Source organism: Hermetia illucens, chromosome 1, assembly GCF_905115235.1.
Source record: "Hermetia illucens chromosome 1, iHerIll2.2.curated.20191125, whole genome shotgun sequence".
NCBI lineage: Eukaryota > Metazoa > Arthropoda > Insecta > Diptera > Stratiomyidae > Hermetia > Hermetia illucens.
Window position 1 is genome coordinate 49,771,039 of NC_051849.1, and position 24,514 is coordinate 49,795,552.

Consider the following 24,514-nt stretch of genomic DNA (forward strand, 5'->3'; position numbering starts at 1 on the left):
CACGGCAATATTCCGAATGCATACGCCAGGGAATGGATAAGGAATATATTTAGTGGGCTTATTTCATTCTAATCCAAATATCACAGCTAAACTTGTCAACTATTCGTAACAGTGCCTATACAACTCGATGTCATGTAAGTACATCATGTGTGTCAGCACGTAGGTCATATTTGATTGAGAAAGCGCGTCCTCTAGAACCGTTCAATAGTCATGAAAGTAGGCTCAGTGTCATACAAAATCAAAGAGGACTCAAAGAATACTCCTGGAAAATGCCTCTCCATGTGCGGATGGGCTTTGAGGTGTTGGTGCGTTCAATTGAATGCACTGTCCAAGCGGTATGCCACTCTTCCATGACAATAAAACATTTATAAGTTTTGGATCAACACGATGCAGGTGTAGGACATCGATTATCCGGGTATGCGAGATGCTGACAAAAGCCTTGGCGTAATCGATATAGCAACTAAAGAGATTTATTTGGTCTCTAGTTGCCTACCCGACAACTACCAAGTCGAAAATAAGTTGCTCTTTGCAATAGCTTGATCCAACTTTGAAACCTTCCGGCTTCTCGAACAGAATGTTGTTGGTCTCGATGTGTGCATTGACCATTCCACTAATAACGGATGTTATGAACTTGTAGAGGGCTGGTAAGCAAGTAGTCGATCTTGTGAATGTGGGGTTCTGCACCGTGTTTTTTCTAGGGACACTGATCCCGCAGTGAAGAAAGGCGGATTTATTTTAATTTTCTTATATCTTCTAAGCTTTTACTAAGTTTGCGGCCTACTCACAAATAGTGTAGCTCACCAAGTAGCTACGCTCCACCACCTTCAGCTTTACCTTCTTCAAATGTTCACCGAGCCCTGTGCCAACATTCCTTCTAGTCCCTCCTATGTAGATTTCTTTGGAATCTTGTAGATTCCAGACTTGGCCATTTGGTCGATTGGGGCTTTGATTACTCCCAGAAGAGTTTCAAACTGGGTATTCCTGCTGCAAACGGCAATATCGAAATCACATCCCCATAGGTTTTGCTGCAATAAAAGGGAGATTTAATTAAACGCTAATGCTATTCTCCGTTTGGCTCTTGATTAGGAGTAAACTTGGTGAGTGTTTGTCTTTCACCAGGCCCTCTGAGGATATGAGAGAATTAGCATCCGGTGAAGCATATTGTTGAAAGACCTTATGCTGCTAGACGTGGCTTGATAAGCTGCGTATAGCACCAGATCCATTGGTTTCCTGTCAATCTTAACTTCTGACATTTCTCCTCCTATTTAATGATACGCCTGAAAGTGGTAACGGCCCTCCGTTTTTCATTTCTGCTTCCAGTTCGTCACGAAGATTTTGCTGATGATGGAGAAAAAGGCGCATTTATCTCTCCAAAGGTAAAAAAATTTTATTTCGTGCAAATTCAACCAAGCATTATGTATTGTTGCACCTTGCCATACGTAAATTGTGGATCATTTTGTTCTTGATGTAGCCTATTTTCTACTAAAGCAGCCGAAATATTTGGAAAAGGAGCCTGGATATCAAAGGACACAAATGCTTTTTCCCTCTCGGGTACTTATTTCAACTTAAAGTTCTCGGTGAATTTGATTGTGTTCTTGACCGTCTTCGCTAATCATTTAGCTATTCAACGCGCTGGTACTACCTTCGCAGAAACAATTTCCCTCCGCTTCCCCCATTTTTCGTGGACCTAAGAAATCCCTGTGATCTTAGGTAGTAGAGGATTAGAACTCAGTTTGTTCCTTTCTAAGATTTGTTGGCATTCCTTGATTAGTTTGTGTGTGTGTGCATCAATTCTGAGTTGATTTCCGTGTGGCTCATTTTTTAATTTATCCTCCATTCTGTTCTTGTAGTCTTCTCTGCTTTTTTTAATCAGTGTATTTTCTTTGTCCGCTTTAATTTTTCCGGTTCTTTCACAGCTACTCCTGTAGCCGTCATGATTTTTTTTATGGTAAACGGCAAAGTCGGGAAGTATGCGTCAACTTCGGCGGTGGTATAGACCACAGAACTGGGAGGCTTGTTTGACTTCGCGTTTAATTTACTCAAAAAAGTAGACAACTTGGTGTTTCATGCAGGATAGCTGCAACTCAATTCTGTCCTGGGAGCAGTGTGATCAAAATTGTTACACCCATTACAGGAGTATGAATTATGATCAGGATAAAAGCCGCTTAGTAAATTCAGACCTAATTCGGAAGAAGAAGATCTAAATTTCGTTTCGAAATTGGGGGATGATCTTCTAGTATTCAATTTTTATGTGCCTGGTAAATTTACTTATCTATTATGCGTGCCTGGTTACCTCTTTATTTAATAAAACGTATAACGACTGGCTCGGGAAGCCAGAAGTATAAATAGGGCGATTATATAAAAAGTCTAAAAAAACTTTAACCCAAATGGGATCAGCAACCATTAAAACCATCTTATTCCTCTCTCGAACTGTCTCCTCTTTCGTTTTAGTCCAAATTAAAATAATGAAATTAAGCTACAGGAATGTTGCAGAAAATTTATTTATTGAAATTACTGTGGGTCGAGGTTTTATTTTTACAGTTCCGTTTTCATCTGAATTTCGTGCCTATTAGTTGTCTTATCTAATTCTTCGCCGTTTAGTCTCTGGCTCGTTTTCAAACATTCAAGATTTACCACCGATAAAAGTAGATTATTTTCAATCGACTACGAAAAGCCTAGACAACGTCGACGTCGCATATCCAAAATTTACCGTGGTCTTATTTGCCCTGTCTCCCTCTCTAATTTTGAGTGCTAGCCGACTATAAAAAACAATCAATGGTGCCTCGCGGTATCGAAGGCAAAGATGTTGCGTTGGACTAGCGGCCTAACAAGCCATGATTACATCCGAAATGATGACATTAGCGATCGATATGGGGTTCCACCGACCGAAACAATGAAGGATTAATACGCTAGACGATGATTTTGACCCTACTCCGATTAGGCCTATGATTGAAAAAAATAGCGCGTTATAGAGCCTAAAGAGAAAGAGCTCCTTCCTTGATCGTCTTGATTTTTAACCAATGATGTGAATTTATACGATTCCTAGTTTTCTCATTATTTTCATAAATTATTGAAGATAAAGTCTTCTGCGCGGTTTTCTTCTGTACACTATGTAGTCCCTCCCAGTTTTTATATCGAACGAAATGTTACCAGTCTCATGACCTTATTTAAACAAATTGTAGAACAGCCCTCAGTATTATTCATTTCGCTGAAGTGTAAACAACATTTATTTCTATGAGCATTTGTTATCTGAGATTATGAGTAAATCGTGGACCTATTTGTTAACACCCTCTTGAAGTATTATAAATTTTATTTGTTATTAAAAAACTAAAATTAATTCACACACCCTATAGCAGTAAAGATATAAGATAAAATAAAAATGAGGGGTTGGGTAAAATCAACAATTTTTCATGCTTTAGCCGTTGAGCAAATCATTACTTCGTGTATCTAACACTATCTCGCATGTCAAATTGATTTCTTTTTCAATTTCACATAATCTTTGATGCATCTTTCCATCCTGATACACTCAATGATTATTGTTGATTTTTAATAAAACTAATAAAAGTAAAGATAGTTCTGGAAACTGAAAATTACTCAGATACATCTATGATAAAGCATGCAATTTTACCAAAAAGCCGAAGAAAGGAAAAGTAATAGAAGACGAAATAGAGAAAGCGTGTAAAGGGTTTAAGATTATTAAAAAAATTGCATACCCCGTCGAAAATGTCCATCACTTCGTCCCACCACTAGAATAATCAATAACAATTTTCTGGTGAAATATCAAGTTAAAAGTGTAAAATAACAAAATTTCTAGATAGGATGTGGACAAATAATACTAATTATTGACAAGAGGGCTCTAATCTAAATACATTGGGGACAGATAATTACCAAATTCAAATATATCTTATGGCTTCAACATTACTAATTACAAGTTTAAACTGAACCATTTGTGCAAGAGAGCTATATCTAAATCTAAAAACTAAATCTTCTAATCGCAACTACTTATCATGCAAATTTGCTTTCCCTTCTATTATCTCCGTCATGACCGGATAAATCCGCTTCAGAAATAATAATTAGTTTCTATGCTTTTGCCGTTCATCTGTTTTCCTTTGCAGTAGGGATATCAGTTGTTCGTTATCCCTATTTCCTCTTGGATACTAGGAAACTGTTATTGGAAATGTGCATTCAGCGTATGCGAGAGCTGATTCAAATGCCTATTTTCATCGGGGGAGGAGGGGTTGAAACTGGACGATATTATTAGTTTGTTTGATTTGCTGATGAAGTTAGTTCAACCCACCTACATTTCCAATCCATAGGGAATTTCAAATGAATGCTAATTACCATGAAATTAATCAGACTAAATAAAATAGTTTGTGTGGATATTAAGTGGTGGAGATTCAATAGTAGATTTAGAATAAATTATTGCAATTTCCGGAAAGCTGTGAAATTTTAATTATGATCGTTGTTGGCAATTATTTGATGTACATGCTTATGAATGGTTTAAAGGACTCATTCTACTGCAAATGTTTGAGTTGAAGTTTTAGAGAATTTGTGTTTAATCCCCTTAAAGCTTTTGATTTGGGCAAATAGAGTTTGCTTTATTCCGGGCGCATATTAGCTAAAAACATGCGAACATGGTTAATATTATAATAGATGCATTCACGTGTAATCTCATGAACAGTAAATATGTAATATGACCTCGTTACAAACAGTCCCGAAGGCGGTAAAGGGATAGTATGAATCGAAGAGTGGGACTCAAATGGAGTTAAGGACATTTGGACCTGCTTTGGCCAAATATTTTACAAATAGTGCAGATCATGGTTTTGGTGCAAATCCTTAAAAGTTGATGAAGACAGCAGAAGTTGGGTGCCATGTATTCAAAAAAGTTGGAGTAATGACTTTTGTGGGCTATTTCGATGCGCGACGTAGTATGTAAATTGCGAATAAGGACCAGGTGCAAGCCGTCATAGTTATATATCTTGAAGCATGTGAGGCAATGAAAAGTGGTACGGAATGCTGAAAATCTATGGCAGCTCTAGCAATCCAAATAACGACGTGCACATTCTCATTCAGGAGAAAACGAAATGACACCAGTGAGATTTCGAAATGACAATCGCAACCTTCCGTACGACAGCCTTTTGTTCTAACCACTTAGCTAACCAGACAAAAGGCGATGATGGCCATCCAAAAACTTAGACAGGAGGAGATTTTTAAATATAAGGAAAAGGGGGAAAAGATCAAATCGTATGTTAGTCTAGTAGGAGAAACGGAGGAGTAGAGGTAGTTCTGGTGAACAAACGTCCCATATAACGAAATTGTAGGCGTTAGTGGTACATTTGAAGGTTTGAAGCTCTCATCGAAAAAAAAAACTTTCGATTCGGGTTGAAATGGAAGGGAGGAAAAGTAACTGTAGCCTCCTGTTGAACACGTTTCCACGGCACTTCAATCTCAGTTTATTGCAAGCATCCGCAGCAAAGTAATACTTCCAGGGCTGTAGCGCTATAATCCAAGACACAAGAGAGGCGCTCTATAAGCCAACTTAATTAGCCCAAGAATAACTTCCAATAGATACCACTGTGATCGAAAGCGTAACTAAAATGTATTGGCTGATCTGGCAATACTTTATCCGAAAGCTATTGGTTTTAACAAGATGGTGTGCCATGTCACACTGCAAATCAAACAATCCAGTTTTTCAACGAAAATTTCTTGAACGTCTGATGCCAACGCGACATTAACGAGTCATCCAGATCTCCACAACTGTGGATTTCTTTTTTTGGGATTGCTGAAAAAGCAAGGTGTACGCCAGTAACCCTCAGACCATTGAAGAGCTCAAGGGAAACATTCGTTCCGAAATCACTGCAACACCCCCCGAAATGCTTGGAAAAGCAATGGGAAAAGCAGCTAAAAGGTCACGTTTTGTTTTGGTCAGCAAAGGCGGTCACTTGATCAAGATAGTATTCAAAAACTAGCCCATTGTCCAATTGTAAAGGACCAAATTTAATGTTTTTATACCGAAATAAAAGATGGCGTGCCATGTAAGTATAAGAATTGTCTTCTAGATATGCGTTAGAATTGAGGCGCTAACATCGCCCTCGAAGGGGACCACCATCTGATGGACGCTTACTTTCGCTTGCTGGGATCCCCCTCCCCCAAGTTTAACATCGATCGGTTATATGATTCAAATATAGCTCGTAACCCTCCTAAGGATATCGATGAGTATTGGGCTGCCATAAAAAATGATCTAGTTCATCGGTCACTTTCCGAAGGGATATCGTAAAATTTGGTGACAGCAGAATTATAAAAACGAATCCATTAACCGCTGCGAAATCTCGGGAAGGTAAGCGTAGTCTGCGCCGTGATAAGAGACAATTTGTTATGGCCTGGGTGAGGGTAGCGAAAGCTGCCGTAGATAGCAGTGATATCAGAAGTGCATATCGCATCACGAAAGAACATTGCATGAAGTCACAAACCTTTCGATAGTTTTGCGAAAGATGTTAACGACCGATTCCTCAACTACGATGATGGAGAGGTGGAAAGAACACTTAATCGTACCACAGTAATTTGCGGATGTTGAACATGGGAAGTCTGAAGAAATTAACTCGATCATCAATGCAATCAAATGAAGTAAAGCCGCTTTACTCGACGGTTTTCCCACAGAGTTATTTGTAGCTGCATCTGCAATTTCTGCAGATCTGCTACTTCTACTCGTATGAGGGTGACAATTTGAGGGGTATCTGCGTGCCGGAACGTATTAAGGGGCACCTCGAAAGCATGATCTTCACCTTTAATTTCATTTATTTCGATAAAGCCTTCGATAGTGTGAAATCGGAGTGTATCTGGCATGCTCTGAATGTTACGTACCGCGTTGGCGTAAAATCTCAGAGGAATTTGAGGTCGAAAGGGGAGTCCACCAGGGTTGCATCCAATCACCGATATTATTCCTTCTTTTTATCAGTGACGTTCTTCATGCTGCCTTGTCTGGAAGATGTAGAGGAGTTCAATGGGTTATGCCATCGTAGCTCAAAGCACCTTGACTACTCTCGACATATCTGTTCTCTCGCGCCGTGTCATGAACCTTTCCCAAATGGCTCTGAATTTGGACAGAGAGGCAAGTAGAGTTAGAATGAAAATAAACACAATAAAATCAAAGTTTTCAGTCCGACGGTTTTCGCACTCACTCTATCTGCATTACAAGGCATAGCATCATCAATCATCATCAACGGGGCAACAACCGGTATCCGGTCTAGGCCTGCCTTAATAAGGAACTCCAGACATCCCGGTTTTGCGCCGAGGTCCACCAATTCGATATCCCTAAAAGTTGTCTGGCGTCCTGACCTACGCCATCGCTCCATCTTAGGCAGGGTCTCCCTCGTCTTCTTTTCCTACCATAGATATTGCCCTTTCCGGGTGGGATCATCCCCATCCATACGGATTAAGTGACCCGCCCACCGTAACCTATTGAGCCGGATTTTATCCACAACCGGACGGTCATGGTATCGCTCATAGATTTCGTCATTGTGTAGGCTACGGAATCGTCCATCCTCATGTAGGGGGCCAAAAATTCTTCGGAGGATTCTTCTCTCGAACGCGGCCAAGAGTTCGTAATTTTTCTTGCTAAGAACCCAAGTTTCCGAGGAATACATGAGGACTGGCAAGATCATAGTCTTGTACAGTAAGAGCTTTGACCCTATAGTGAGACGTTTCGAGCGGAACAGTCTTTGTAAGCTGAAATAGGCTCTGCTGGCTGACAACAACCGTGCGCGGATTTCAGCATCGTAGCTGTTATCGGTTGTGATTTTCGACCCTAGATAGGAGAAATTGTCAACGGTCTCAAAGTCGTATTCTTCTATCCTTATTCTTCCTGTTTGACCAGTGCGGTTTGATGTTGTTGGTTGATTCGTTTTCGGTGCATAGCATGGAAAGCGTTAATCTTCTTTTACTTGTAATATATAATAATGGAAGTGGTTTGTACATAAATTAGTTTGTGATCGATAAACAGTGAAACGGTTCAACCCATCGTCATGCAAATTAGAGTACGGGTTCAATTTTCAACCTTACCCTCGTAAAGGGTGAGAAGTTTATCTAGATGAAGAGGGGTGATTCTCTTTCAATCCTGATGAAAGCTCGGGGGGTCACTACTCTTAAAGAGCCCTTCAAAGTAGAGCTAGAGTAGCTTCCAGGGCACAAGGGAGTGCGCGAAGTGCAAGGGACGCTAGAGAAGAGGGAAAGCTGTGCCCTCCACGCCCCTTACCTGTGTGGGCGTGGAAGGGGGTGGAGAAGCAAAGAGAAGTCCTTTCTGCAATTTTTCATAGGTATCGCGACGATGACTGCCCTAGCCACAAGCTTATTAATGATACGAAAATAGGAGCTCTTCAGGGCAACGTAACTCTTCAAAGAGAAGTGACCATTACGGGTTTTTAACGGGGCTCAAAAGGAGGGACTTTCTTTTTTCTTGCAGTTTTACCTCCTCCCTTTCAGCGACAGGATTGTTAAATCAAACTTTACCATTATGATATTAATGCCTTAACTTTGAAAAAGAGGTTAACGCTGCGATTTTTTAACCGCCAACCGGGTTTGAAAATAGGGTCTCTCCCGCCATAAAGTTTTCACTCCTACAGGGCTTAAACTATGAAAGTTATTAAAAACGTTACCTAAAAAATCGAATATTGGAAGATCAACCAAACATGAACGGCAACAGTCAGCCAGTAGAGCTGCTGAAAGATCTGAAGAACAGAGTTCGCGGCTGGAAACTGAACGAATCAAAGCCTTTATTTCAAGGGCTGCTAAAACACGAGAGAGAACCTGCAAATTTAAACTTTCATTTAAAAAGGTGTTGAAACATTACATGATACTTGGAGCAAAAGCGTTTGCTTTTAAAGCAGCTGGAATTCCCGAAGAGCAAGATACATAACACGGTGAAGCTGAACGCTTACGACAAGTACGATTAATACCCCATAAAGGAGCATTCAATTACAATGAAGTGCGCCAAAAGGTCCTCATTGATATAATGGCTATATTGTGCTTATTTTGTTGCCCTTGCATATCTAGTAATAACTAAATGCTTATTATGGGTTATTCCATTGGTAAGGTGAGAGGTGGCTCCGAAATTTTTGCAAATATACACAGGTAAAACAAGGTTTACCGGGTTCAACTAGTCAATTTATATATCTAGGAAGTGTGGTTTCTGCCGACGGTGGCATCGACCTGGACGCCGCGCGATGCATCAATAGTGCTAGATCCGCTTCAATGCCTTGCCTAAAATCTGGAAATGCAGTTATTTCAACACCAAAATCAAGTTAAGATTGTTCTATGTTAATGTCCTTTTTGTGTTGCTCTATGAGAGTAGTACATGGAACGTGAACATCACTGTCAGTTGAAAGCTCTAAGCCTTCGTCAACACTTGCTTGCAACGTACCATCGGAGTCTTTCAAACGAGGAAATTGGTTGGCGTACAGGTGGAATTGGCAGTTGATAGGTCATACCTTAAAGAGAGGCGACAATTGCGTTGCTGGCTACGACATACAGTAGATTCTTCCAAGATGGCTGACAAGTGGAATGTGCCAAGAGCACTTGCGAGAGACCAATAGAAAATGCGTGTGAGCTTCTCGGGAAGTCCTGCGAAAGTTAAAGTGCATTTCAGCAGACCGCGTGCGGTAGTACCTAGCTTTGGTTGAGGCGCTATACCCTACAAGAGGTGAATAGCAGCTATATAGCAATTCTGAAGTCACCCGAGGGATGCTTAATTGTGATGGTATTTTTCTCGGCGTTTGTACCATGAGTTTGGTTTTATTTACGTTAGCCTTCAAACCACCATCCTTTAACAACTCTGCTCTCAAAATTCTTGTGATAATGCGTATACCGTTTATTGGGTTAGTACGTTTTCCTATTAATGATCTACAGACGCAGATTTTTCTGATTATGCATTGTCATGACAAATGGACCAATTGTGGGGGCGAGACTGTCTGGCGGCTTCAACTAGCTCTTACTGATTGAAAGTTTCTGCAGCTTGAGATATATATTTCCATATTTATTTACAGTGGCCTTAAGTAACATCTTCAGGGAATCCTTATTTCAGTAGACGAGTAGAATTTTACAATTGATGCTATCGTATGCCTAAAGGTATTCAATGGAGAGTTGGTATACCTCAATGTTACATTCGGGGCACTTTTCCAGAGGGCAGGCAATGATTTTGCGTCCGTTCTTGGAAACTTTCTCCTGGCTAGAAATTTGTCAAATAATTTAATGGACTCAGATATTGAGGACCATTTCACTGACTTCCAAAGTTCCGCAGGTATTCTATCCATACTCGGAGTCTCACTAGATTTCAATGTCAAGATGTTCCTTGTACTTTCCATCTTTTTTTTTGTCCCAGAAAATTTTACAAACACTTCCTCATTGAGACTATTTAAAAATTTGTAAGTTTAACCTATTTTTTGTTCAAGGTTTCAATTTGGGTCTAATAGATTGGACAGGAATGGGAGTGTACGTAAAGGATTCGATAATGATGGTCCTGAATAGTTCCGCACAACGTGAGATAGCGATAGGGAGATGTGATGGTAATAAGATTGGGACGGAATTTGGTTTATCCTTCTCATGACTGAATAACAAAATCAGATCAGCTTTCTTGTTTATTTCCTGATGATATCGAATCTAGCTGCTGTCTAATATGCAAAATTATTTTTTTTTATAATAAGCATGATTCAGTCCCCTAAAACTACTTCTATTAGGAAATCTTTATACAATTACTTCTGAAGATCGAAAAAGGAAGGGAGTCCTAAGGAATGTCAATACTATAAGAAGGACCTTTTAGAATCATTTTCTACTGCATATCCTTTGTTCTGTTCTTATTTGGTTTTGTCTATTTTTTCCTACATCTTCTTTACTAAACTTATCTTCCGAAATGATGTCAGGTCCCTTAGAATTCAGTGATATTAGTGTGGCACACGACACAGGACAGTAACTATAAAGCAAAGGAAAAATCTTCCGAAAGCTGTGCATATGATATTTATAGTGACATCAAAACGGAATAGGAAGTCCATTTATGAAAAAGGCCACGTAATATTAAAGAAATAATCTTGAGAAAAGATACATACACAAGTTCTCTACTCATACTATACAGGACATTGAGACATACAAACACTACACAAAGCAGTCATACAAACAAACAAACGTACCTCTTTCTTCTCCTTGTCGGAAACAGATGAGTGGCCAGGAACATAATTTTCTATCCTTCCTGGTTGATTTTTATAGGATCCCGTACTAGAACGAACAGGATTTGGCATTGTACCGTAAGTTCTGAAAATAGACGTATAAATGTGAAGATGATATTATTCGTTTGTGCTTTCATTCTTTCGCAGCATTTACGATTGGCTCATACGTTTTCAGTCCCGGAGATTATATATCATAGAAATGTGATAATATTTTTCAAAAGGTAAGAATTGGACGAAATGGCAGAGTCTCTCTTTCTGGCAAAAGGGTTAATTTCCTTTTGCTATTGAATTCAATATTTCAGGATGTCTGAGGACGACAAGATGGGATGTTTTCTTTTAAATTTTTTTAAAGAGAACTTTAAGTTCGTCTTGTCGAATCCTACTTTCTATTGTGAGACGATTCGGTTTGCTTTATTTTTTTTAGATATACTTTCTCTTGTTAATATGTTAAAATATAACTTGCATTTAACTTCTTCTTGATGAAGTTTCAATTATTAGGTTGTTGCATATGAAATGATCGATTTGGCAATCAAGTGAAGTTAGTTGCGATTTTGCCACCAGTTGGCGCTGTTGGTGTCGGATGATGAAGTATAAATACTCCTACATTTAATCCAGGAGTCATTTCAGTTTTGACCATCGTTGTGACAATAGTGAATGAAAGGAAAAAATGAAGGAAAAGAGCCAAAAACGTATACTTTTCCTGTAGGAGTTCAAACTCGGTCATAAAGCAGCGGAGGCGACCAGGAACATTAACAGCGCATTTGGAGCTAATACGGTAAGCGAATGAACCAAACGGCGGTGGTTCGAAAAATTTCGGTCAGACGACATAAGCCTTCAAAGTGAGCCATATGGACATCCATGACCATTGATTGATAACGACGAGCTGCGTGTGCTAGGTGAATCTAACACACGTCAGTCTGTGCATTGTACATTGCAGAGAAACTGGAGGCACACTGGATAGTTTCCCGGCACTTGCGACAAATTGGAAAGGTGAAAAAGCTCGACAAATAGATAGAACATGGCGCTTCGAATGGAAATTTGCAGTTCTTTATTCTCTCGCAACAGAAGCAATCCCTTTTTGCATAGAATAGTGACATGTGATGAAAAGTGGATATTATACGACAATCGTCACCGATCAGCACATTGGGTAGATGCTGATGAGCCACCGAAGCATATGCCGAAACCGAGCCTCCGTCCGAGGAAGGTAATTGTGACTATTTGGTGATCTACAGCTGGAGTTATCCATTATTCTTTTTGGCACCTGGAGAAACGATAAATGCACAGAAATACTGTGCCCAATTCGAGGAAATGCACTTAAAATTGAGTATTCAACGGCTGAGATTGATCAACAGAGATGGTGTGATACTCCTTCACGGCAATGCACGACCTCATTATCCAGAACAACGGTTCAAAATTGAACGAATTGAAGTATGAGCCTCATCCACCATATTCACCTGACCTTTCGCCAACCGACTACCATTTTTGTAAGCATTTGGATCATTTTTTGGCGGAAAAAAAATTTAGGAACGAATAGGCTGTCAAAATTGCCTTCGAAGAATTTATCATCACCCGACAGTTGGACTTCTACGAAACTGGCATACATGCTCTTGAATATTTTTAACCGACTGGCACCTATTTTGATCAAATAAATAAATTTTTGTAAGCTTTACAGTCGTTTTAAATTTTAGTATCAAAACGGCCATTTCATTTGCAACAACCTAGTAATATCACTAACTTAAAAGCAAACCTAAATAAACCCACATTGGGCGCCATTTATATAAAGTGTAAAGTTGCACTATATATGCTTGAATTTAAAGTCAAAAGGATATTCTCAGTATTTCCATAAATATTTTGATCATTGTATCTGATTTTAAACTATGAAAGGTCAATAAAACCTCGTCCACAAATGTTTGTAGAATTGGCGCCCAACGTGGGTTATGGGACTTATTGTGTTCTGTTACTTTGTAGTTAAAATTGCAGATATTCCGTTGAATTCCGCGAGAATCCTTCTCACATGCATAGGCCTCAAAAAGCATCACAAGAAAATAAACAAACTGCCCAGCAAATCCGCCTGTAAATTCCTTTTTTCATCGATAACTCTTACCTCTCTTCCTGATAACTTCCAGTTGATGGGATACGTCTTCGATCCAATGTATGGTATTTCATTGTTGAGTAATCTGAATCGTAGTTGGGTTCTGGCTCAGACATATATCCGTTCGATTTGTATGGGTAGCGACCTGCAACGGAGCGAGGAAGGTATTCATGTATTAGACTAACGGTTACATCTTTCAATGGTGAATTTATGTTCGGTGTTATTGTACCGTTGATTTCTTTTTTCGCCATTGCTTTCTTGGCTTTGAGAAAAATCGTATCCAAAAATTCAATATATCTTGTTGGAATGGAAATTCAATTTCCGTTCTGAAATGTACATTTGCTCTTTCCAGTTTTTGTCTATTAGCGAACTTTGGGCACAAGAATGTTTTTCTTGTTGAGTTTGCGGGATGATAAGTGTTTGAGTAAGCACATATACCAAAATTAAGCTACGAAGCAGCACTCTATTTACATTGGGTGGTTTTTAGTTGCTTCAATGCATCGCACTATCATTACATTTATTATATGTGAACGAAAGCTTTGGAGGGTTAAAGTAAGCAGAACGCTACGATACTAGGTTTTATTCCTTAATTCTACCTATCTAAAGTCAGCTTAAAACTTCTCAAATAAATTTAAAATAAAAACTCTCAAGTTTTTCAAATACGTATGCACGTGACATGAAAAACATCTACGTGAGGAGATAATCTTTTTTAAGTCTAACATGAAACACAAATATCCACAGCATAAAGACTGAATTAGCTTAGATTTTACTAATAAAAATATTTTCATCCTGAAACCCATAGACAGTAACGAATGGTTTTGTTCAAGACGAGTGTGCCCTGCATATTTAAATGTGAAAATTAGCCACTAGTAAAGTGTTCATACTCCGAAAGAAGAGCCTAGCGACAAATCAGGCTATTGCATATAAAATAAAGAATCCTTTATATTAAATTCCTGCAAAAAAAACTAATCTTTCCATCCCACAGTGGAATGTAAAAAGTTTCATAAATTCTACCCTTTTGCCATTCTATCTATCCGGCCAACGGATGAATACGTCGTCTCTCAAACGTACACATTTACTTAGCATGGAGTTCATTTTGTTTGAATTTTCAATTTTGTGTTTAATTTTCGTCAACTTTTAATGAGGGAATGCAGAAAGGAAGAAGTTTTTTTCCATTTATTCACGTTTATTCAATTCCCTCAAACTATTTGCACATCCCATTTAGGCGGAAGTGGACTTTATGAAAGGACGAAATATCCGGTTGACTTTTTGAAAGGATATTATTCATAATTTGAGTGAACGGAACAAAGTTTGAGGGAAAGTTAATTTTAGAATTAATAATTGAAATATTAGCTATGTGTGGAAAGTTTTGTATCTGTAGATTGACTTATGACATTTTCATTAGAATCACGCAATACAGATAATTGTATTTCTGAAAAATAAGATCTAAGTTTGCATCCCGTTCATGAATGGGCGCTTCAATTGGGGAAAAAGCATCCCATCCTGCAGCTGGTAGCCAGGTGTTAGTTGTTCCCGTTCATTAAATTATTAATATTCAATTTAGCAATTTAGACCTATTATAACTTTGTTAATAATAATAGGATTTCCATTAAACCTTCCAGGGTTATGCTCCATATTATGGTCTATAGTACTGTTTTGGTTGTTGGATGGACATAATAATATACTATTATTAGCTTTATCCGGTGTCCGGATAGCTGAGTGGTTAGACCACAAGACTATCGCACGGAAGGTCGCGGTTCAAATCTCACTGGTGCCAGTGGGATTTGTATCCAGATTTGACGTCAGATACCAGCCAATTCAGCTGTGAATGCATACCTGAGTCAAATCAAGGTAATAATCTCGGACGAGCGCAATGCTAAACACATTGTCTCCTACAATATACTGTAGTATACCGTTACGGTCTTTAATGAAGTGCTCTAATACACTTCAAGGCCCTGATCCAATATGGATTGTTGCGCCAACGATTATAATTATTATTAACTTTATTTGAAAGGATATTCGGATGAAGACCTAGACGATGTATATAAAAATTATGATTAATTTTTTGAAGTTTTCCGGCTGGGTAACTTCTGAGAATAGTCCGTAAAATAGATAAGAATTTTCCTACCACCTCCTGCACCCCTCGCTTTTTAACGGATGTCAGAACTAAAACCTGTTTCGGCAAGCACTAATCGACATTTTTCATTTGGCACCCCACATGACAATATTGGAGAAAAAAGAATTACACTATACATTTGCATGTATGGGGACCTCTTCTACCTTTAAACTTAATGTAACCCCCACTAAATTCTACGAAAAATGTGGGTGACAGACAGACTGACGGACACACAGGCAGCGCGGATTTTAATACGGTTTTGTTCTCCACGAAATCTTAATATAGATGAATCCTTCTTTACTAATGCCGAGGTTAAAGATGTTCCCGTGTATAGCCAATTGCAGTTTGACCATTTTAAGGTAAAATAGCGGAGGAATTATATAGAACTTCACAAAAGTACTCCGGTAAGACGTGATTGGATTTGTTGAAGGAATCTATCAGAAACCCCCTTTAGATTGGAAACTGCTCCCCAGTGCAAATCAGATAGTAGATCCACCAATGTATCCAAAGGCGTCCATTATATAAACCAAGAAAATTACGAGTGAGTAAAGCGTCTAGGTTCGGGTCTTTGACGTTCTCAAAGCGGTGCAGGCGTGATCACACGGTGAATGTTTAACGTGTACAAGAAATTTCGTAAATGTTTTATTTGTTTAGTTTTTTCCATTCAATACCTAATTGAAACACATTGAGGGGTAAAATTATTTGTAACGTATATTATTCAAATTTACGTAGAAAATACTTGGTGCCAAATATGCTGCCACATCAGGTGGAAAACTTACTGAAGTCCCCGAAGTCCATAGAGTCCTAAAGACTGGGTCAAACAGGGAAGTAAACCTGCTTCCCATTGAAGAAGCTGGACGACCCAGACCTAGACCTTCCAGGGTTTAGGGTGTAGACCGACTTGCAGGGAAGCGCCATGATGGAGGAGGAGGGTGACAATTTGACAGTGGAGAAGGGTTTCAATTACTAACGGAGCCAATGGCCAGCACAAAGATAGCCTGGATAAACCTTTACCATGCAAACGTTGCATCTGCAGTAGTTGCAAGGAAAGTTTCAAGGATAACATTGGTCGAGTGCTGGCTCAGAAGCGCTGGGTATTTGGGACTATTCTTGTGAAATACCAAGAGATTGCACCATTCTTAAACGTAATATAAAATATATTCGCACGACTCACTGGAAGTCGGGGCGAGAACTTGGGAGACAGTCGTGGCATCGAGTTACTTCCGAGGAGACGGCATCCGGATCCCACCGGAACTAGTCGCTAGACTGGTGAAGTAGTGCGAGAAGAGGGCGCTACCGCTTATTCACGGCTGCATGCTAACGCCATCAGGCAGCCTGGGGAAGCAGCAGCATCAATCGAACAGGTGAGCACCTTCTTGAATTTATGCTTAACAATAGGTTAGAAATATATACTCCGTTGAACGGGCTGATCAAGGATTAGAGGGTGCCGAATGAAGCAGAATGTTGGAAGAAACAACAGGGCTCACCTACAAATGAGTGGGGATATCGGGCGCGTACTGGAACTGCGAACAGTGGTGGAAGACCTCAACAAAGTTGTTATTGACGCATATTGATATGCGCTAGCTGCCTGGCTAGACAGTAGAGTCCTCAACGGATGTACCCTGGTGGAACAGAAACCTAGCCAGAATGAATGCAAAGGTGCAAAAATTATTCAACCAGGCAAAACAAACCAGATACCGGCCCAGGTTCAAAAATTCTCTGACTGCGTATAGCAACGCGATCGGAGAAGCCAACCGGAACAGTTTCAGGCAATTCTGTGAAGGGATCGAAAAACCACACAGACAAAGTCAGGACAATATCTTCTGTCTGCCTGAATAAGGAAGAGCACATTTAACGAGAATGAAGAGGACGGCGATCAAAGGGTAGTATAGGTCCCAGGGCGAAACGTGGATTGGTACCCACGATGGAACACAAATCTGGGAAACGCCTGCTGAACCAAACGCTGCCTCCACCTTCGCGTGGTGATCGCTGGGAGTACTTTCTCAATGGAAAACTGCAGGTGGAGAAAGATGAATGCTAGCCTCCCGTGCCTAAAAGCGGGACAAATTGTATCAACTGGTCTTCCAGGTTGGAGGTTGGGTAGGCCTGACAATCCGGATTATTCAGTTGGCAGTATCGCTTGAAATGGTTGTCGCATGTATCCGGTTTGCGGGGGAAGCAGTCCACAAACATACATGCCTCTTCAGACAGGACCACCTTTCAGCCTGATGATTAGCAGACCATATTGGGGGCCAAGATAGACTCGGATCACTATCTCCTTGGCATGATGCTCCGGGATCTAGTTACAACACCGCCTATAGTTTCCTCTGACAATCAGGTGAGAGCAAATACTGAGGTCATCCACAACACAGTCCTTCGTGATATTTATAGGGGGAAATGTGCGCCAAAATAACCGTAATAACTGATATTTTGGAGATGATTCAACAAATGTTCTTGACAAGGAACTGAAGAGCGTTATCATTAATAAGGTCACAAACATACTTGGCCCTAGCCACAAAAAAGGTCGGCACCATTGGTTCGCCGATGAATGTAAGCTAGCAACGGAATGGAGGAATGCTGCATACCACCGGCAGAGGCCTATCACGAACCTGGTTGAACAAACAAGTTTAAGAACTCAAGAAGTACAGGGAGGAATCACACCAGGTGCGGAAGTTTACCAAAAAGTCAGCAGTATGAAGCCTTATACACCTCGGTGCTCATCCTGCCGAGACAAAGAAGGAAATCTGATTTCCAACAGAATGGACACATTGGAGCAATGGGTTGAGTATTATGATGAACTGCTTAACAACCAAAACATTGGCGAGCTGGGGGTCCCGTCAACTGAAGACGACGGACAAATACTTCCACCACCAAGGAAGGAAGAAACAGTCTGCGCAATTCATCGGCTTAAAAATCAGGAGCCGATGGAAGTACGGCCGAATTGGTATGGAGACGACCAACTACACCAAGGTGTGGGACAGCGAATCAATGCCTGACGACTGGTAAAGAGGCATTATCTGTCTCATACATAAAAAGGGAGATATCACACAGTGCAGTAATTATAGAGATATCACATTGCTGAGTACCATCTATAAGATATTCTGGGCTATCTTGCTAGGCCGGATAGCCCCATATGCCTAGAACATCATCGGCCCATACCAAAAAGGCTTCACTCCAGGCAAATCAACAACAGATCAGATTTTCTCTGTGCGGTAAGCGATGGAAAAACTGATGAAATATAGCCACCAGTTGAGCTATCTTTTCATCAACTTCAAGACCACATATGATAGCATAGCCAGGGTAACACTGCACACGGCCATTAATTCGGCATCCCGACGAAATTGATAAGGCCAATTAGGCTGACCCTGACCAACGTACGAGGCCAGATAAAAGCAGCAAGATCACTATCGAGACCATTCAACATCAACAACGGTCTAAGATATATCCTTATATATGCTCTTTAACCTGGCCCTCGAAAGTTGACCCGCTATGCAGATTTTAAGGGAAGACGCAACATCCTCTTCAAGTCTGCCCAACTACTGGCCTGCTTTGACGAAATTGATATCATGGGAAAAACAACTCGAGTCTACTTTCATCAGAATCGAGCAGGCGGCGCGAGATCTCGGCCTGTACATTAATGAAAGCCAGCCGAAGTACATGGTGGTTTAGTCAGCGCCAGAAACCACAAAATAACAGGGTCGAAAATCATAACTGATAACAGCTATGACGATGAAATCCGCGTACGCTTGTTGACAGCTAACAGAGCCTATTTCGGCTTACAAAAACAGTTTCGTTCAGAATGTCTCACCTTAGGGTCAAATCTTTCATTGTACAAGAGAATGATCTTGCGAGTCCTTATGTATTCTTCAAATACTTGGTTTCAAAAAATTGCAAACTCTTGGCCGTCTACATGTAGATGGACGATTTCGCAGCCTCTAAAACAACTTATGAGTGATTCCACGGCGTCTGGTTGTGGATAAAATCCGGCTCAATAGGTTGCGGTGGGCGGGTCACGTAATCCGTATAGATGAGGATGATCGAGTCCGGAAAATCTATAGGGACAATACCTATGGTTGGAAAAGAAGACTTGGCAGACCCTGCCTGAGGTGGAGCGATAGCGTCGGTCGGGACGCCAGACTGCTGTTAGTGATATCGAATTTGTGGACCTCGGCACAAAACCGGTCTGGAGTTCCCTACTGAGGTAGGCCTAGACCGGATACCGGCTGTTGCGCCGTTGATGATGATGAAGAGGACAGAATACACCTGCTTCTTAGCAAATTACCCGGAGTACTTTAAACCAGTGGGTAAGCACACTAGTATATTCCAGGCGGAAAGATGCGGTATAGACAGAAGTGCCTTCTTCAATGTCCAAAGGAATTATAGGGGCAGAATAATGCTATTTGGACTACCAGCGGTAATCAAGGTACTTAGGTCCAACCAGGTGAACTCGAAACTGGTATGAGAATGCTTTGAGAGACAGAACACGCTTGGTTCACACAATAAGGTCTCTGGATGCTCTGGGGTCCAGGCCACCTTGGGTTGGAAGGCAATGAGGCAGCGTAAGAATTGACCAGGAAGGGAGCAGGGAACCTTCTCCATGGACCGGAACCCTTCTCTCTAATCGGAAAGGGGTTTGTGGCTACGACATTAGAAAATAGAGAGGTACGGTTGAGGGACATATAAACTATTAGGGATGGAGCAGTCCAGGTTACCTATCCGGGTATACGAACCCAAACTGGTTGTTTAAAACTCACCAAGAAGAACCTTCGAGTTATAACGGTCACTGCGGACTAAATTATCACCTGGGGAAAGTTAGGTATATCAACCCTCATTCACTTTCTGGAACAGTATATGAAGTATAACTCTGTTGATACTTTCTATTCTTGAAGGAAATACCAAAACTAACATAGTAATGCAGAAAGGGAATGCTAAGGGCTTTTCAAATTGAGTTAAAAAAATTTATTCTCATTTATGTGGATCTTTAGCCATCGAGGATAGAGCAGACAATGTCGAAATGAAATACTGTTGTTTTTAGGTTGCAGGAAGTTGGTGCTGAAAAATCCATGCACATTTGAGGCTTCCTCTAGGAAAAAGGCAGATTAAGGGTTGAAATAGTTGACTAAGATGACATTATTAACATCCACGACCCGCTGAGCTATTCCCGGATCCATTTCCTGTTTACATTCATTTCTAAAATTGTAGATATTTCCAGCTTTTTCCATTGTTCTCACTCAACTTGTTCAATCTTAAGTTTTGGAGACGGGAATCATGTCCGAAGTACTTTTAGGTACATCGAACTTTGTTTTGTAGACGTTATTTCACTGTATAATATTCAAATCGTCCAGAATATTTTTAACTTCAGAGAATATTCACCAGAATAAGTCTCAAACCATAGTAGTGTGGGTATATAATTTCTATCGTAAGACACGTGTGGGAATTTTTTTTAATAGCCAATTACTGAAGTGAAACCGAAAAAAATATTAAGCTATTCATGGTTTCCTGCACTTTTTCCCAACGCAGGCATCGTTACCAGAATAGCAGTCTAAGCTCTTTCAAAGCTTTTCAACCTTTTTCTGGGCTATTGACCCAGAAATCCTCCCCACGCTGATTGAAGTATATTTTAAATATTTTTTAAAAAGAATCGTGTATGGCTGGTTGAATCTATTTACTTTATGAGTTATTTCGGAACGTTGATCCTTAACGTTCAATCGTGCATTGAAGCCGGTTACCAGGGTAGAAATTCTGAAGCAAAAGTGAAAAAGGTTTGGGAATCATTGAAAATAGGAAACGCTTAATTGGTAAAGGGACTGAGTTGGAGTTCGATTTTGCTTTGGTTGAAAAATAGGAAAAAATGAAGCAGAAACGGAGGACAATGCGATTTATGTAGATCAAAGTGTTTACTGTTTGACAAGGTACACTATTTGCTTCATTAGGTTCACTGTCAGGACAGTTTAGCGGAAGCTTATCACTAATCACATACAATACGAATCACTAGCACAAACCCCATATAATTTAATTATCTGTCACCTCCACCTACTCTAATCAGTAAACATCTAATCAACAAAAGCACATAATTTTGCTCTAAACATGCACATAATGCATTTATCAACCGATTCAGTATCCGAGCGACATCTATTGTACACTACATCTACCACTATCTAGATAAAACCGACACCAGTTCTATAGATACTACCCACTACCTGTACAAGCGTTTAACTAGCCATTATGGTTGTTAGGGCGTAGCGTGGATATTGTTTCATTGTTTATTGTCATGCAGAACATGCAAAGCGTTTGAAGCATGGAATTATCTCTATTTTAATTTAGCTCGTCTGTCTCTCTTAATCTGATCTTTTATTTCTTCAAATCTAAAATCTACGAGAATAATCTGATTAAATCACCTCGATGGGTTTTATACCGGATTGTCACACATTCATCTGTAAATAAAATAATATTGTACAGCGATTTACTTTTCTATGAAAATAATAATTGCAGCGAGGTCAGCGTAGAAAATAAAAAAAAAACAAATAAATAAAATTACAAAAATGGTTTCAAAGCCTCGATCGAAATCGCCGAAAGTCAAATTTAAAAGATAAAATTCAAAAGTCATGAAATTCATGGTATCACATTTTGAAGCTTTATGCGGGACGAATACACATTTTGTGAAAATATTCAAGTTATTTCGAAAATTAAAACAAAAAAGAATGTTTTATGGGAGCAGATGGATAATTTCTATTTTGATGAGATATCTGAAATGTGCATGCAAAATTTACCATGAGGTTTGGCCTTGTGCAGTGTGTTATACATCCTCTTATACCACTGGTGCTGATTATTTTCTTTGACTTCCTACAAGAGATGTGAAATAACAATTTTAGTAGAAACTCTAAAAGACAATAAAAAAAATTATTTAAATTTTCTCTGCAATTTTATCTATTGAGAAAACGCTACCGGTCTATCTTTTAAGCGTTTGTAATTAAAAGGACAACTATTTTTGCTAAGATTCAGCGGTGCATATCATGCCCACTTTTCCAATAGTTTCTATATTTGCTGTCCTTTTAATTGTTAATCTTGATTTCAATAATAACCCCTCTGCCATGGGATATCCTACCGATCTCAGTACGATTGGCATTCCATCTTTTGTTGTTGGCCCAATCCCGTCGAATTGTCGACGGGCCAACTGTGCCATCTTTTTGGGTCGGTCGTTTTCACTTTCGGGTTCGCTCATGTACTCGTTTTTGAGTTGATAAACTAAAAAAGAAAATTATCATTTTGGAATGATTGTATCACAAGGATATTCGATATACGACATTCCAGCCAAAGCTACATTACATGCAACAAAGCGAGAAGCTATTTCGCGGCATTAAATGAAATTCTTCCTTTAGTCAAGAAGCGTCCAATATTTAGCGAATGATGAAGATTAGGGGAAGCAGTTTCCGAAAAATATATTAGTACAAGCCAAAAATTGAAATATAATACAATAAGGAAGTTGCAAAGATGTAAGAAGGCAATTGAAATATTGTTAAAAACGCATGGGTTTCAGAAAATTATTCAAAATTATTCAAATTATTCAATTATTCAAAAAATCGGCAAACCACTCCTAGGAGTAATGTGGTAATATGTGTCACTTGCTCTGATCTCCTGTAGGTAACATCAAACAGCAAGAAAGGAAAGGTATTTCTGCTTCAGATTTGTGGAGTCAGCTGAGCCTAGTTTATTGAGGACTATTTAAATCGATCGAAATGATTCCCGGATATGGCCGTCGCTTACAATTTATGCAACTGAGTGGAGCATTGCATTTTACTATAAATTTTTTCGCAAAAATTGTAAATGTGCGAGAGTCGCCTACTGAAAGAACAAAAAGATCCACTGACCCAGTGTAGAAGTTAATTACTAGTGAGAGAGGAAGCAGCACCGTGGAAGGTAATAATTCTGGCGGTCTAAATGGAGAGATGCCATCGAGGTCGAGGTCGGAAAACAAGCCATGGGAAAAGATGGCATATTTCGAGCTGCATAACACTGCCTTGTACGGAAAAGAATTCATGCGCTCTTCAACCAGGCGGAAACGCTAGTCATCTCAACAGAAAGGGTGAACCTCATCGGAAACACAATGGGAGAGGAAAAACTCTCTCTACTCAAAAAGCGAACGGTAATCTTAAGGAAAATTAAGACTGCTACCATCGCCCAGTGAAACATCTTGATGGAAGTCAAAAATGGCACAATAGAGATGGAAAAACTCCTGGACATCATCACGCATCAGCAAAACTTCTGAAATACCGCCGAAGCAAATCGCTGGGGCAGTCCTAGCTGCATAAAATGCGGCATCCTAAGTGCGGTAGAGGAGTAACAGACAACTGATAGAAGGAGAGGAGAGAAAACCAGCGCAGGCCTGCCTGTAACAAAGTTCAGGTCAATTAAAACGATAATATCTGCGCCAAAAAAACAGAAGGGACAAATCACGGTCATAGGTCCCCCTTATAAAGCTTGACAAAGGGAAATATTTCGCGAAAGTTCTTGGACAAATCCGTAACAATGTCAAACCAGAAGACGCTGGTGTAGATGTGAAACTTACCGGCGAACTTGATTCGAAGAAGAGTGCATAGCAATCAAGGCACGAAAGCAGTCAACTCAGGAGGACAAAAATAGATCATTGTCACCGTTCCTGAGAATCTTCTCAGTCAGTCAACTTCTTCATGGCGGAAAATTAAAGATCGGGCGAATCATTTTCAGGATAAGGCAAAGGCCAGTTCCGACTCATTGCTTCAAGTGCTTGGCATTCGGGCAAATAATCTGCGAATTTGGGTATAAAGCGATGACTTGCGGGTCGGAAATACGTTACGTACTTTGTAAGGACCGGGGTCTATACAAAGAACCCACGACTCAAGTTCTCGGCAAGAGACGGACTTCAAGGAAGGAGTTGCAAAACACGAAAAGCCAAGCACCATGATTTGCATCCTGCAAGCGAACACGCCTAGAACTGTAGTTGCTCATGACCTGATGGGAGAGATGGTTGAAGAGAGAAGAGCTAACTTGTTACTCTTCAGCGAGTAGCACCGAAATAGAATAGTGGTGTGCCGATATATATGGCGCTGCAGGCATCTG

At 40.0% G+C, this 24,514-nt stretch overlaps 1 protein-coding gene across 24 annotated transcripts in view; it reads right to left on the reverse strand.

The window, feature by feature from the left end:
* LOC119649465 (sorbin and SH3 domain-containing protein 2) overlaps window positions 1-24,514 on the reverse strand; it is a 410,936-nt gene that overhangs the window by 115,975 nt on the left and 270,447 nt on the right. For 17 of the 24 annotated variants that reach the window (XM_038051671.1, XM_038051761.1, XM_038051695.1 and 14 more), the window contains 6 exons: window positions 22,524-22,663; window positions 22,189-22,261; window positions 21,817-21,852; window positions 13,315-13,447; window positions 11,175-11,295; window positions 3,714-3,746 (listed from right to left, as the gene is read on the reverse strand). In XM_038051671.1, the coding sequence (XP_037907599.1) occupies window positions 3,714-3,746; window positions 11,175-11,295; window positions 13,315-13,447; window positions 21,817-21,852; window positions 22,189-22,261; window positions 22,524-22,663 (536 nt within the window). The remainder of the gene's footprint in view (window positions 1-3,713; window positions 3,747-11,174; window positions 11,296-13,314; window positions 13,448-21,816; window positions 21,853-22,188; window positions 22,262-22,523; window positions 22,664-24,514) is intronic. The other 7 variants (XM_038051820.1, XM_038051630.1, XM_038051746.1 and 4 more) reach the window with 3 other exon arrangements.